Genomic DNA, 12,459 nt, shown 5'->3' with positions numbered 1-12,459 from the left:
AATTGCTCTGTCAGTGAAGCAAAGGTTAAAAAAAAAGGCACTAAGCATGTTTTCGCATAGTATTGAATCCATCTCCAATGAAGGCCAGCGTTCAGTGATTCATTTATACTGGCTATAAATACTTGTTGGAAATGTAATATTGATGATAAAATATCTGAGAATACCTCCTTGGTATCTTCTCTCCTTTATAGGACTTTGGCATCCCATTACCTCTAAGCGCTGCACAGTTTGTGTTGCCTCTGGTAGCCTTTCTCCAAGAGAACTTCTCAAAAGAACACAGTGTCAGCTTTCAGCTTTAAAGCATCTACAATACAGGCTTGCAACACAGGTAATCACGCACCTCTAGTGATAATGAACAGTTAAGCCAATTCTAGTTCCATGAATCTAACTTTCCTCAAAACTCTGCATTTAAATGCCTTTTACTAACTTCAGCTCAAGTCCTCCTTTGGTACCTGAGAAGATTTATACTTGAAGGGTTACGTTTGGTACTTCAAAATTAACTTTTAAAGTCATGGTTTTCATTCAAAGAAATTCAAAAACACTTGTGTTACTGCAACATAAATGCAATCCTGAACTACAAGTATGAGTTTCATCAATCTTAGTCTTAAATGAGTAAGATAAGGCCATTTGAAGGATTTGCAATATGTTCTAAGATAAACTTGAAAATGATTAATCAGTGAGCATAATTCCAAGTATTCACAGTGGTGGGATTTTAAAGAAACCTTGCCAAATTATTGCAACAACACATTTTCCATATATGAAGGCAGAATGTGTAATTAACCTGTCTGTAATCTTTTGTAACTAAATTAGAACTTTTAATACTTAAATTGCAGCTCGCATGAGAGAGACAAATGGATAAATTCTGGCTCCCCCAGTAGTTAGTGGCAGACCTCCCAATGACTTCACTAGAATCAGGATTTCACTATGTACTTTACTTAATTGATCAGCAGATTTGTTCCTGTGAGGATTGAGTCAGAGCAGCTGATTGTCGTTGTAGTTTTGAGGGCAGCAAACAATCTTCTTTCAGAAAAGGTGAGGTTGTTGCTCTGAGGCATAAAACTCAGTAGAATTATTAACCAAGTTCAACTGGGGAAATACTTCCTCTAGGAACCTTTCTTGGTGGCTTGTTCCAGTGTTTGATCACACTGAGTAAAGAAGTTTCAGATTTGGTGGTGGGTTTTGTGTTTTGTTTTTCTCTCCCTTATGCTTATGTGGAGTGTCCAGTATTTCATTATCTGCCTGTTGCCTCTTGTTCATTCACTGTATACTGCTCAGAAGAGTCTGGCTCAATTGTCTTTGCCTCCTCCCACTTACCCCATCAGGTGCATATAGACGTTAATAAGATCCTTCCTGATGTAACTCTCCTGGAGATAAACAAGGCCAGCCTCCCCAGCTTCTGTTTTTATGTCAGATACTCCAGTCTGTTAATTATCTTTTTAGCTGTTTTTGCTCCAGTGTGGCTGTGTCTTTCTTCCACTAGGGAGCCCAGAACTGTAAACAATTCTCAAAATGTGGTTGCACCAGTGTCTGATAGAGAGAAATAGTCACTTCTCTTGACCTGCTGGCAGTGCTCCTGATGCAGCCCAAGGTGCTGTTGGCTGAAGACCTCAAGGATGTATTGCTGCCTTACGTTCGACTTGTAGTCTACCAGGATTCCTGTCTTTTCTAGTGAGCTGCTTTCCAGCAGCTTTTTTTTTTTTGGAGGGAGTGGCAAGTATTTCTTTAGAAGTTTTTTCTTATGTATTTTAAAGCATTCAACACATTTTTCAGTTTTTTCTTCCCTGTTCACCTCAACTCTTTAATTTTTCTTCCTTTCACAATTCATCTTAGAGCTTAGCTGACTTTTGAACTGAGATCAATCATTGCCCATCCATTGCAGTCTTGCTTTGCTTTATTTTTAATGAGGTATGTACTAATGCATGGTATTTTTCTTACCTCTCATGTCTTCCTTGTTAAAAATCACTTAAAGATTCTTCTTGCTTTTGTAAAAATAAATGAATGTTGAAAATCCAATTTGGCCATGGCTCTTGGTGGGTCAGCATTTGACTGTATGTTTCCAGGTGGTGTGTTAAACTCCAGCAGTAGTTGTCCTACCTCTTCCATTCAAGGATGGCTTGGAGCTCATGATTGAAGTGGCTATCATTGAGCATCTATCCAGCTCTAGAAAATCTTGGGATAATCTCCATTACTGCTGAAATTTGTCCAAACTAGAAAGAAGGATGTGCTTTCTTACGTTGAAGCTCTTCATCCTCAGTAGTCTCATTCCAGGCTGCTCTTCATCCAGAAAATACCTGATGATGCTTCCGCTCCTGAACTGAGGCTGAGCTTCCAAGCACTGCTATTCTATTTGCTTGTTTTGTTTTGTTTTCATAATCTCTCTCACTAGTCATGCTATGTTTGTTCCTGTGTTTGGTGTTATCATCCTCACCGAAACCAGACAATTTATTACTATAGGCTACCTGCAGAAATTTCAGTATCAGTTACTTTATATGATGGGCTGCTCACATTTCTTGAGTTTTAAATATATAGCAGAAGACTTATTTTCACCTCCTTTCACAGGACTGAAGCAGTTCACTTTTCATCAGATTTCACTTGAATTGAAACATGTAGAAAGTTGGTGAAACCTAATGGGATAATTAGTTTTTGTTTGTTTTGTTTTACATCTTGACAAATCACCTTTCTATAGCCATGGTGTTGTTTTTTTTTTGTTGTGGTTGGTTGGTTGAAGTAATTCATTGGGGGTATTTCCTCTGTAATGTAATCATGGGAAAAGATGAAAGTGAAGAATAGCCCCAGCAACATAAACTTCAGTAACAAGCAGGATAATAGTAACAGTGATAAGAAATGAACATTTTGAACAGAATTAGCAAGAGGTTTATATTAGGAGGATAGTTTGGCTCTGTTGTTCCAAAGGGAATGTATTTTTATTTAATGTTATTTATAAAAGATTATTTTAAATCTATTAGTGTAACAGCAAACTGAGCTATAAATGTATTGTTGTTGTTTTTAGAGGCCATGAGTTATTTGTGTTAATGTAATATTTCATACTAGGAGCTGCAGCATGCAAAGCAACAACATCTCTCAAAGATCTCTTCCGTAATTGCCTGCCCTAACTTAAAGGGAGAAAAGGTTCCGAGCAGCTGTGGGGAAGACACAGAATTACCATCTGCTCAGGTACAGTGCAATTTTATCATTAATCTAATTTGTCTTCACTTGGATTTTTCACTCAGGGTTCCTCAACAGTCATTTCCTGGGAGACATGCATATATTTGCTAAGAGAGCTTTATTCTACTTCAGGTTTATTTAACCTAGTGTGTATCTCAATCACTTTTAAGATGTTTGTCTTATTCAACCTTTCAGAGTTATATTTAATAATTTTCTTCTTCAGTCTTGCCTCTTTGGTGCTGAAGCCTTCTGTCTTTCTAAAACCAAGATGCATCAAAGAGATTTAAATAATTTTCAGATGTCTCTGGTGTGAATATATATATATATATATATATCTTTATAAGATACGTTTGAACTTGCACAGGTTAAGCTTGATTTCTCTACTGGAAATTGTGGGCCAGAGCACCAAAAGGCGCATACATCCTCAAAGATGGTTCAAAGTCAGCTGCTCAAGGAAAATCCTGGTCAAGCCCAGCAGACCTGGATTTCTTCATCTAGAGCACATAGATCTTGCCAAGGTATTTGGCAAACTTTAGAAATGAGATCAAGCCCTTATATTCTCAGTTCTGAAAACAACACTAAACAAGGTAAGCATGCTGTTCAAAGTAATTCCACTAATTATTTTTACATAAGTGCTACTGGTGTTACAGTCCTGTGGTCAGAATTTAATGGTCTAATGAGTTACTTTAAGGTACTTTTCTCTTGCCACCTGAATTGTCCAACAATTAAGATGAATGCCAGTACAGCTCACTGGTGTTAATGACATTGTTACAAGCACTTCTCATACTTCTCTGCTTTTATTAAATACTAGTTGAAAATGCAAATACCGCTCTGTCTTGACATAGTCTAAACTTTATTTGGGACATACATGAAAGCATCTGTTTGAGAATTGCACTGTTCACTTGTTGCTAAGTGACTGTTAGATCAAATTGTAATTTGACAAATCCTTACTTAATAATTGTTTTTGTGAAAGCTTAATAGCCATAATACTACTTAGTGTGCTAAGACCTAATGGCTAAAAGTGAGATCATTAGTGTAGCGTGGTATATGCTGTGTGCCCACAGCATATAATGATTGTTATTTGCTAGTATTTTATACTTGACTGCAGCAAGTTAGAACATAAAAACAAACAACAAAAAACACACACACAAATCCTTATATGTGAGACAGAATCCTGACCTTACATGTCAGACTCATTAGGATTGGGATGAGAGGAGAAAGTAAAACCTAGGCAATAGACTGAAAGACTGAACATTAATCAATGTTATACTGTGACCAGAACTGTGCGTTCTTGGAAATTTTAGCAGGAGTGGCATTTCTAAGGCATGGGCAGCAAGGTATAGCCTCTTCACATGCAAATTGTAAAGGAACATTTTAAAGGGTAGTCATTATGTTGAGCACGGTATTGCAGATTAACGTTGTGTCTCCATAACTGTTAACCTGTTCATGAAGCAATCCTTTCGTGGAAAAACTTTGGAAAACTGTTTTAACCTTTGCCATGGATGGGACAGAACATAATGGCCTTAAATTATAATACTGGAGAAGATTTAAGGATTCACTGAACCACCTTTAGTGTCAGAAAAGAATGAAAACTAAGTAATATCTAAACGGGCTTTCAAAGTGAAAAATGGATTATAAAAATAGTTATTCACAATAGCAATACCTTGCTGTTGTGACAGGGACAAACTAATGTGCATTGACAGACCTGTAGGACTAGGGTGGATGTAGTGCTGAGAGTCATTATTTGTGTGCTGGTTTTGTGGGTCTGGGACTGAAATAGGAAGATTATTTCAGGTCAGGCCTATATTGACAGGATAAGGATGTCTTTGAAACATTATTGATAGTGCCATGCAGTTTCATGCTGCTGTGTGCGTGATGCAATACAATTGGCAGCCTTACAAGGACATCAGTTTCTTAACGTCTAGAAATTTCCAGCCACCATTGCAAAACTTACTATAGATTTTTGGGGATCTAGAGAATAGCAAAAGGAAAAGATGACACTCCCAACACAAAACAAGTGAAACATCAACAAGGGGTAACATTTTTCATGAGAACAACCTGAATTTGATGTCTGTATCCTGATTTACCCTAAGAATGCTTAATAGCAGAGCTTACTCATTGCAAGCAGGTCCTGAAACACTGCATTGCAAGAACAGGAATTAAACAACATAAAATATTTTTTTAAGCTTTCTCCTCCAGGAAATCATCCAAATAGTATTCTTAGCTCTACTAGAGAGAATTCTACATTTTAGAAAACAAGATTATGAAAACAAAATCTTTCTTTTTTGGAAGCATGTCACCCTGCCTTCAGAACCAAATATATAAAATTTTCAAGGAGTTCTGCTTCTTCTTTTAACAGAGGCTTACATTATTCATGCTGAGCTTTCTTGTTTAAAGCCACTCACTTGAATTTAGTATATCCATCAAACACATTGTTACAGTGAATAGAACCATCACTGAGATGGAGCAACTTTGTGGTTGCCTTTCAGATACAAGTGATGCACACACAAGCTTGAAAGCTCAGGAGTAGAAGATGAGTTGGAACAAAGACAAGCAAGTTAGTTTGCTTATTTAAACATCTATTTTGCAAGTTCAGTGCTGTACAGATCTGTCATACCAATAGCTATGTTTTATGGGCATTTCTGGTGAAACAGCAATGGTTATAGTGTGAGAATTATTTTCTGATCTTCTGATCTTTCTGATCCTGTTGAACAGCTTCGCTCAGTTATTTTTCATATACAAAACAGCCTGTTGGGACTTAAAATGGCTGGCATGTCAGATAAGCCCCGCAATTTGCTGTATTTCCAGTATATGACTAGATATATTTTGCAGTGTGAATGACATACATGTTAATGCTGAATTATTGAAATGGACTGTTACATACTTTGTTCATTTCATGATCAAATTGAGCCTGTGGAAACTTTGAAGCAAGTCAGAAAGCTAAGAAATACTTTGATTTTCTCTCTCCTTACTCTATCTGCTATTTTGTTGTTTGTACTGTAGGAATAACATGAATTAAATATTTCTGTTTGTGTTAATTCTGCAGATAAGTAGAAATAAGGATTTTAGAAAGGAGTACAGGCTCCTTGTTCAGGTGATCCTGCAACAGGAGTTGATGGATACAAGCTTTGATGGTATTAAAAACATCAGTGTTGTGTACATACTGTACTAGTAAGGAGTACACTTCTTTATTTCTTTCCCTCTCATATGTTATGTCCCTGAGAGCAGGTTGGAGACGTTGGTCTTCCATAACTTATGTATCTTGAATGCTTATGACAGTCCATCCTCAAAGGAAAGTTGCTTGTCACAAAAGGTGTGTGCTTGCCTCTCAAAATCGTGACACATACAACAGTGTGATAAGGGTTAGGGATAGCTCCTGTACAAGATGCAGGCTTTCTCTAGTCATCTGTGGGCTATAGGGTCTTTTTTAATTTTCAAATAATTGCTAGGTAGGAGGAAGGAAACTTTGTAAAATATTCAATTTTTTTTTTTCTTCAAGTTTAAATTAATACCATTTTTACTTGCTATTGTGGACAGTTACTAGTTTTTCTGGAAACAAGGGCAAACATTACTTATTAAAGTTCAGCTGTAACATCCCAGTTAGTATGAAGCCAGTACTGTGGGAGGTGCTTTGTGTTACCATGTGAAATGCTCCTGATCATTTAGGTTTCCTGGGGTCAGCAGAGGCTGGGGTCAGTGCAGAAGGAATATGAGCGTAAGGCAAGTTATGTCTGCACTTAGAGTGTCCCCACTTACTTTATATGCTTTTGGAGCAGATGAAATTTTGTATTTTCCATGTCAGAGTAGAGCTCCAGTTCTAGTGGATGGTCCCACTGTACATTTTGAGTAACTCCACGTCCATCTATCCAGCTATCGATAACTGTGGTCCTGGGATGTTTAGTTGACATCCCAGGTTTAGTTTACATCGTATCCTAACAAAACAACAACAACAACAAAAAGATGTTTTGAAGCAAAGTAACTTTTCTGGTTTTCTACTTGAACTTGGATACAGGAGTTTCTTTTGTTATAATTCTTACTGTTGCTGTTACTTGCAAAACATTGTGATCTGAAATTCTACACTTTATGGATCAAAAGTTATCTTAAGTGTTTCCACACTAGACAGAATTTCAACAGCTTTGACATCACTGACAGTTCTAAGAGCAATCCATGTGGGTAAAAAGCTGGCCAGAGAAAGAATCTGGTTAAACATTAACAAACAGAAAGAGAGCTCTGGCTCTGGCTTCAGTCTACCTCTTAATCAGGGAAAGACTCATGATTTCTTTTCTGTTACATAAAACTTCTCATCTTTGAAGTGATTCACAAATATTAACTAATCCCCTAGTTACACTTTCTTCACTTATATGTTCTTCTTCTGAATAGGAACTTGTTTGAGTTGGTGTTCCTTCTGAGGCACTGTTAGCCATAAGCAAATATCTAGTGAAAAGTTTTTTAAACGAAACTTTCCATTTGGGGAAATTTCTATTTGCTCATGCAACGTGTCTGCCTGTATCTTTCTAGTTCTAGAAAAAAGGAAACAATATGAATATTAATCTCTCACTGTAGTTAACACAAGTCAAATAGAAGATACATTACGCATTTACACAGACTAAATTTTAGGCTCATTTTCAAAAGCAATTTAGGCTCTTAACTGTGTTCTCACTAGTTCTTGTTGACAAGGTCACTTCTGAAAATGAGTTATAGGCTTATAAATTAGGTATGCCTTTTCATTATTTGTTTATTTGTTTGTGGAAACCAAGAGACTACATTTAAATGTCACCGCACTGTGCATATTCCAGCTGATTTTATTCAGGGTTCTTTGGACGTGAACAGTCCCAAGCAGAACCAGTAGTATATGACGGTCCTTATTCAGAGTTTGCTAAGGATATTTTACTTCAAATAGCATTTTGAATTCTGGGGTATTGGTTCTTTTTCTGTTTTGTAGATATAACCTTGCCTATTTGCAGTTTAAATTTGTTTAAATTTCTGTATTAATACAGATTTTTGCCAGCCCAAAGCTTTTCAATAGCCACCCATATAAAAAGCTTTTGTTCTATATTGTTATTCCAAATACCTAAGTAGCTTTTACCAGTTGCAACATGTCTAATGTCAAGAGACAAGCATAGTGAAAACTTCAGAGGAAGGAATGCATGTGATGGATATACACTGGTGCTCGGTTGCTTTGCCTTTGGATCTATAGGATTAGGGCCCTCCCACATTATGTCTGAAAGTCATGCCCTTGGTTGAATTCAAAAGGCCCTTCAAAACTGAGAAAATCTTTCATAACCAGACCATCATTAAGCAGTGTTGACTGTGTGATATTTATGGATATGCTCATTGCTGTTATTTAGACCGCAAAAGACAATGAATCTCATTTTGCTGTGGCTCCTGTTCAATCAAAATAATCTTTGAAGCTGTATCTTTGACTTTTCAAACACTTCCTCCCGCACTGTGATAAAGCATTGATGTTTTCATGAAATTCTGCTCTTTATCTGACAGATGTAGCAGACGTCTAAGGTAATGCACTATAATGTTTCAAGTCCTTTTTTCCAGAGGCAAATATACCCAAAGGGTTTCCAAGCTTCAGTTCTCTTTAATGTCTCCTACATGTGTAGGTAACCACTAGGTGGCAAGCTGTACAACATTTCATATCGATGGCACAAGACCACACTGTGCTTTTGCCACCTGTAATAACAAATGGCACCAAGCCAACCCAGCACAGATATTGCACGCTCATAAATGAACAACTGGTTCAGTCTAAGCCTGAATACAAGAATGATTTCGAAGTGTCATGTTTTGACATTTGCCATGGTGTCATGTTTTGCATAGAGCTATGAACCCTCCATAGATAAGTATTCTTGAATCATGGAATTAATTATTTATTTCCTTCCATGTAGAATTTGGTTTGCACTTTCTTCTATGTTCTGTTGACTATGAGAATTCACCTTCTCCTGCTAATAACCTATCTTTGTCAATTTTTGTACCTCTCATTCTTGCTCTGTGATTGCATAGTACCTAGGACTGAAGCCGGGCAAGCTTGAAAAAATTCAACTACAGAATGCTGTATTGTGTATTATCACAAGTATATTATGCCTACTTCTGCTGTCTGCTTTGGCTCTGTGTAGAAAATTGGAAGTTAAAATCTCAGTGCACTGAAAAATAAGGATTAAGTGGCTGGAGCCTAGCACCTGTAAACACTGCTTATAGTTTACAATGACTACTGTGACTGAACAATTCCACTTATCTTACCTAATGAAATCTGTGATAAGGCTGCAGTTGATTTAGTTGGAGATAGTGGTTTTCAGACAGTTATGTGAGAGACCGGAGAACAGACTTCCATTGGTATTAAGACCAATCTTGCTGTTTCCCAACCAAAGATATTACTTTTTGAATTAGCTCACTCTACTACACAGAAATATCTTAGACAAAGAAAACAAGAATTTCCCCAGTGAATGCCTTCCTGTGTGAAAAAAGATTGAGAGGGGGGAAAAAAAAAAAAAAAAGGTGGGGGCAAACAAACCCACATCATAGTGGTAGTAATGCAGCTTTGTCAAGCCCACAGAACTGCTGTTGAGCCTTTTGGATCATGCTTCTCCTAACACATTTTGCTACAGCTCTCATCTCCTGGTGGTTTCTTGAAAGAGATCAAACTATTGTAGCCAACTACTTTAACACCATTTCACAATATGGGAATAGGTAAGTCTTACTTTGTATCGTGTTATTCAGTGTGCAGGTACTGTGTGTTCTCTCACAGTGGAGAGAATAAGCTTATAAAATGTGATGTTTAAAAACAGCTGAACAGATAGGTAGTGCTTGAATTGAACAGTTTCATTGATCTTCCAGCTGTCTTCCTTTCTTCTCTGTCAAGTAGTCTGATGCTAATGGAAACTGAACAGGTACAGATAAGCAAGGATTGAGCAGGAGATGCTGAGATATACCACCCATGTGGCAGGCCTTAATAGACAGTTCTGTGTCCCCTATGTTTGCTACTATAAAAATGGCTCTCTAGCCTGATAGAAAATTTTGACAATGTGCCACTGTGGCAGCAGTGTGTTTAAAGGAAAAGTGTAAACCAGTTCTTTTCAGTTCTACAGTCTTTTGATTAAATGCAAACATAAGTGTAACATTTGTTTATTTATTTATTTATTTGAGCATTGGAGTTTGAAGTTACATGTTCAACTGAGCAATCTGAAGAATCTCAGCAAAGTATCAAAGCCAAGGATAAACTTGAAATGCCAGCCGCAGGTTTGACAGTCAGAGGTATAAAGCTGGAAGTTCAGCAGAAGTTAAAATCAAGGATTTTATCTTGTACTTATCCCATAAAACAAAAAATCTCTTCTAATATGTCAAAAATCCGCAACTATAATATTAAAGACTGATTTTCTGTTGGCAGCAAGTTTCAGTCCATGTTTTCTATTCATTTACATTAAAAGAATATAAATTAGATCTACATATTACTTTGATGTTCATTTTTGTATGTCAAATTGGGATGTTTGAGGCCAGAAGAGAAAAGAAGTACTGTTCCCAGTTTCATGAGAAAGGGTTAATATGTGTACATGGTGAGATTATAGTCTTCAGTGTTAATACGTATTTATTTTAATTATATATGTTAAATATCGCTTGCATCATGGATTTAGAAATGCCCAGTTAATACATATGTAAATCTTTGTGCCGCTAGGCAGGGCTTGCAGGTCTTTAGCAAATATTTTGTTGAGAAACTGTAGATGTGATTTAAACTTAGAAGTGAGATGTGTCAACCCACTTGTTTTCTTATAATTAACAATGCAACCGTTAATCCCGTGCAGCTATCTTTCAACTTGAAAGAAAGGGTTTTGAAAAGATTACACATTAATCTATATTGTTTGTCATCTTCTGCAGTTCTTTCCACTTGTTCAGGGAGCATGAGAGAGTATAAAATCGAACTTCTATCATCACGCTACTACTAATATTTTTGTTAAACTGCCTAAAGTTTAAAGCAATGAAAAACTCTTAGAATCTTGCAGAAGTATTGTAAGAAATAAGCCTTACAACAGGTGAAACTAAAAGAAAACTTGAGTGGGTTGTGATGTAATGAGGGATATCTATGTAGTAATGAACATTCCGGGATGGTTTTTTTTTTTTAAAAAAAAAAAAAAAAAAAAAAAAAAAAACAAGCAACAAAAAAAATAAACCTCATTTTGTACTCAAAGAGTGGTCACGTACTGGAACAGATTGACCAGAGAGAAGGTTATGGAGTCTCCATCCATGGAGATACTCAAAACCCAACTGGATGTGGTCCTGGGCAATCTCTTCCAGATGACCCTACTTGAGTAGGGGGATGAGAACTGGTGATCACAAGAGGTCCCTTCTAATCTCTGTGATTCTGTGAGTGGTGTTCTTGAAGTAAAAAATGCTTCTCAGTTGCTGGTAAAAACATGTGAATTCTGAACAGGATTAATGAAGGAAGAGTGCTACTACCTGTAAGTGCCTCCCCCCCCCCCCCCTTTTTTTTTTATCCCTTCTGTAGTGCTTTGTTAAGAGCTGCTTTCCTAGTACTGTTTGCAAACAGACTCTCTCTGTGGCATCTTATGATATGTTAGTAACCATTTTGAGAACATCCTGAGTAATTGTTTTTCTACTTCCTGTTGATAATATTTTGCTTTAGAACAAAGGTGCTATGATATTACAGTTAAATGCTAAATCTGCAATTAAATTTCATTGGGATGTTACCAAGCCAATATGAGGCCTGAGAGACCTTGTGAGCTTTTTTTCTGAGCCGTTTAATTACTTGAAAATCCAGTCATTGGATTCAATATTTAACATTGTTCATGAGCTGGAAAAACATGATGCATTCCCTTGAACCAGGCCCTGAATGAGCTCTTTTTGTAGCTCAAAGCAGTGATTTCTAACAAGTACAGGAATTTTGGCCCAGATCACACCAGTTATGGCTCTCATTGGTTATTTCTAGAGCACAAAGTGTAAATTTCAATTTTTTAATAGCTGCAGGTTATCCTGTGAATTATTACTTTATTTCCAATTTCATATTTTTAATCGAAATGTGGAGATGCAAGTATTTTAATGCTATGAAATTCAGTGCATTTGCAATTGGCATTAAAAGCAGCGTGCTATTAGAAAAAAAAGTAGTTTGATTCATAATCTTTGTAACACTGCATCTGAGACTGGAAAACATTACTCTTTATCTCCTACATCGTCAAGATAATCTCATGGGCTGCAGGCTTCAGAAGTGCCTTTGTAGTTTTCTTTGTGGATATTTACTTGTGGGTTTTTGTTGTTGTTTGTTTCTTTTGGAGTGTTGTT

At 36.7% G+C, this 12,459-nt stretch overlaps 1 protein-coding gene across 12 annotated transcripts in view; it reads left to right on the top strand.

Annotated features, from left to right (window-relative positions):
* The window catches only part of CCDC57 (coiled-coil domain containing 57), a 42,520-nt gene extending 31,247 nt beyond the window's left edge, over positions 1-11,273 (top strand). For all 12 annotated transcript variants that reach the window (XM_035342458.1, XM_035342451.1, XM_035342455.1 and 9 more), the window contains 4 exons: positions 192-328; positions 3,052-3,174; positions 3,530-3,752; positions 10,315-11,273. In XM_035342458.1, the coding sequence (XP_035198349.1) occupies positions 192-328; positions 3,052-3,174; positions 3,530-3,752; positions 10,315-10,541 (710 nt within the window). In that variant the 3' untranslated portion in view covers positions 10,542-11,273. The remainder of the gene's footprint in view (positions 1-191; positions 329-3,051; positions 3,175-3,529; positions 3,753-10,314) is intronic.
* The last annotated feature ends 1,186 nt before the right edge of the window (positions 11,274-12,459 follow it).

This window comes from Oxyura jamaicensis, chromosome 18 (genome assembly GCF_011077185.1).
Source record: "Oxyura jamaicensis isolate SHBP4307 breed ruddy duck chromosome 18, BPBGC_Ojam_1.0, whole genome shotgun sequence".
In the NCBI taxonomy this organism is placed as follows: domain Eukaryota; kingdom Metazoa; phylum Chordata; class Aves; order Anseriformes; family Anatidae; genus Oxyura; species Oxyura jamaicensis.
Note: the sequence above shows the minus strand (reverse complement) of the source record. Positions and strands in the feature narration are given on the sequence as shown.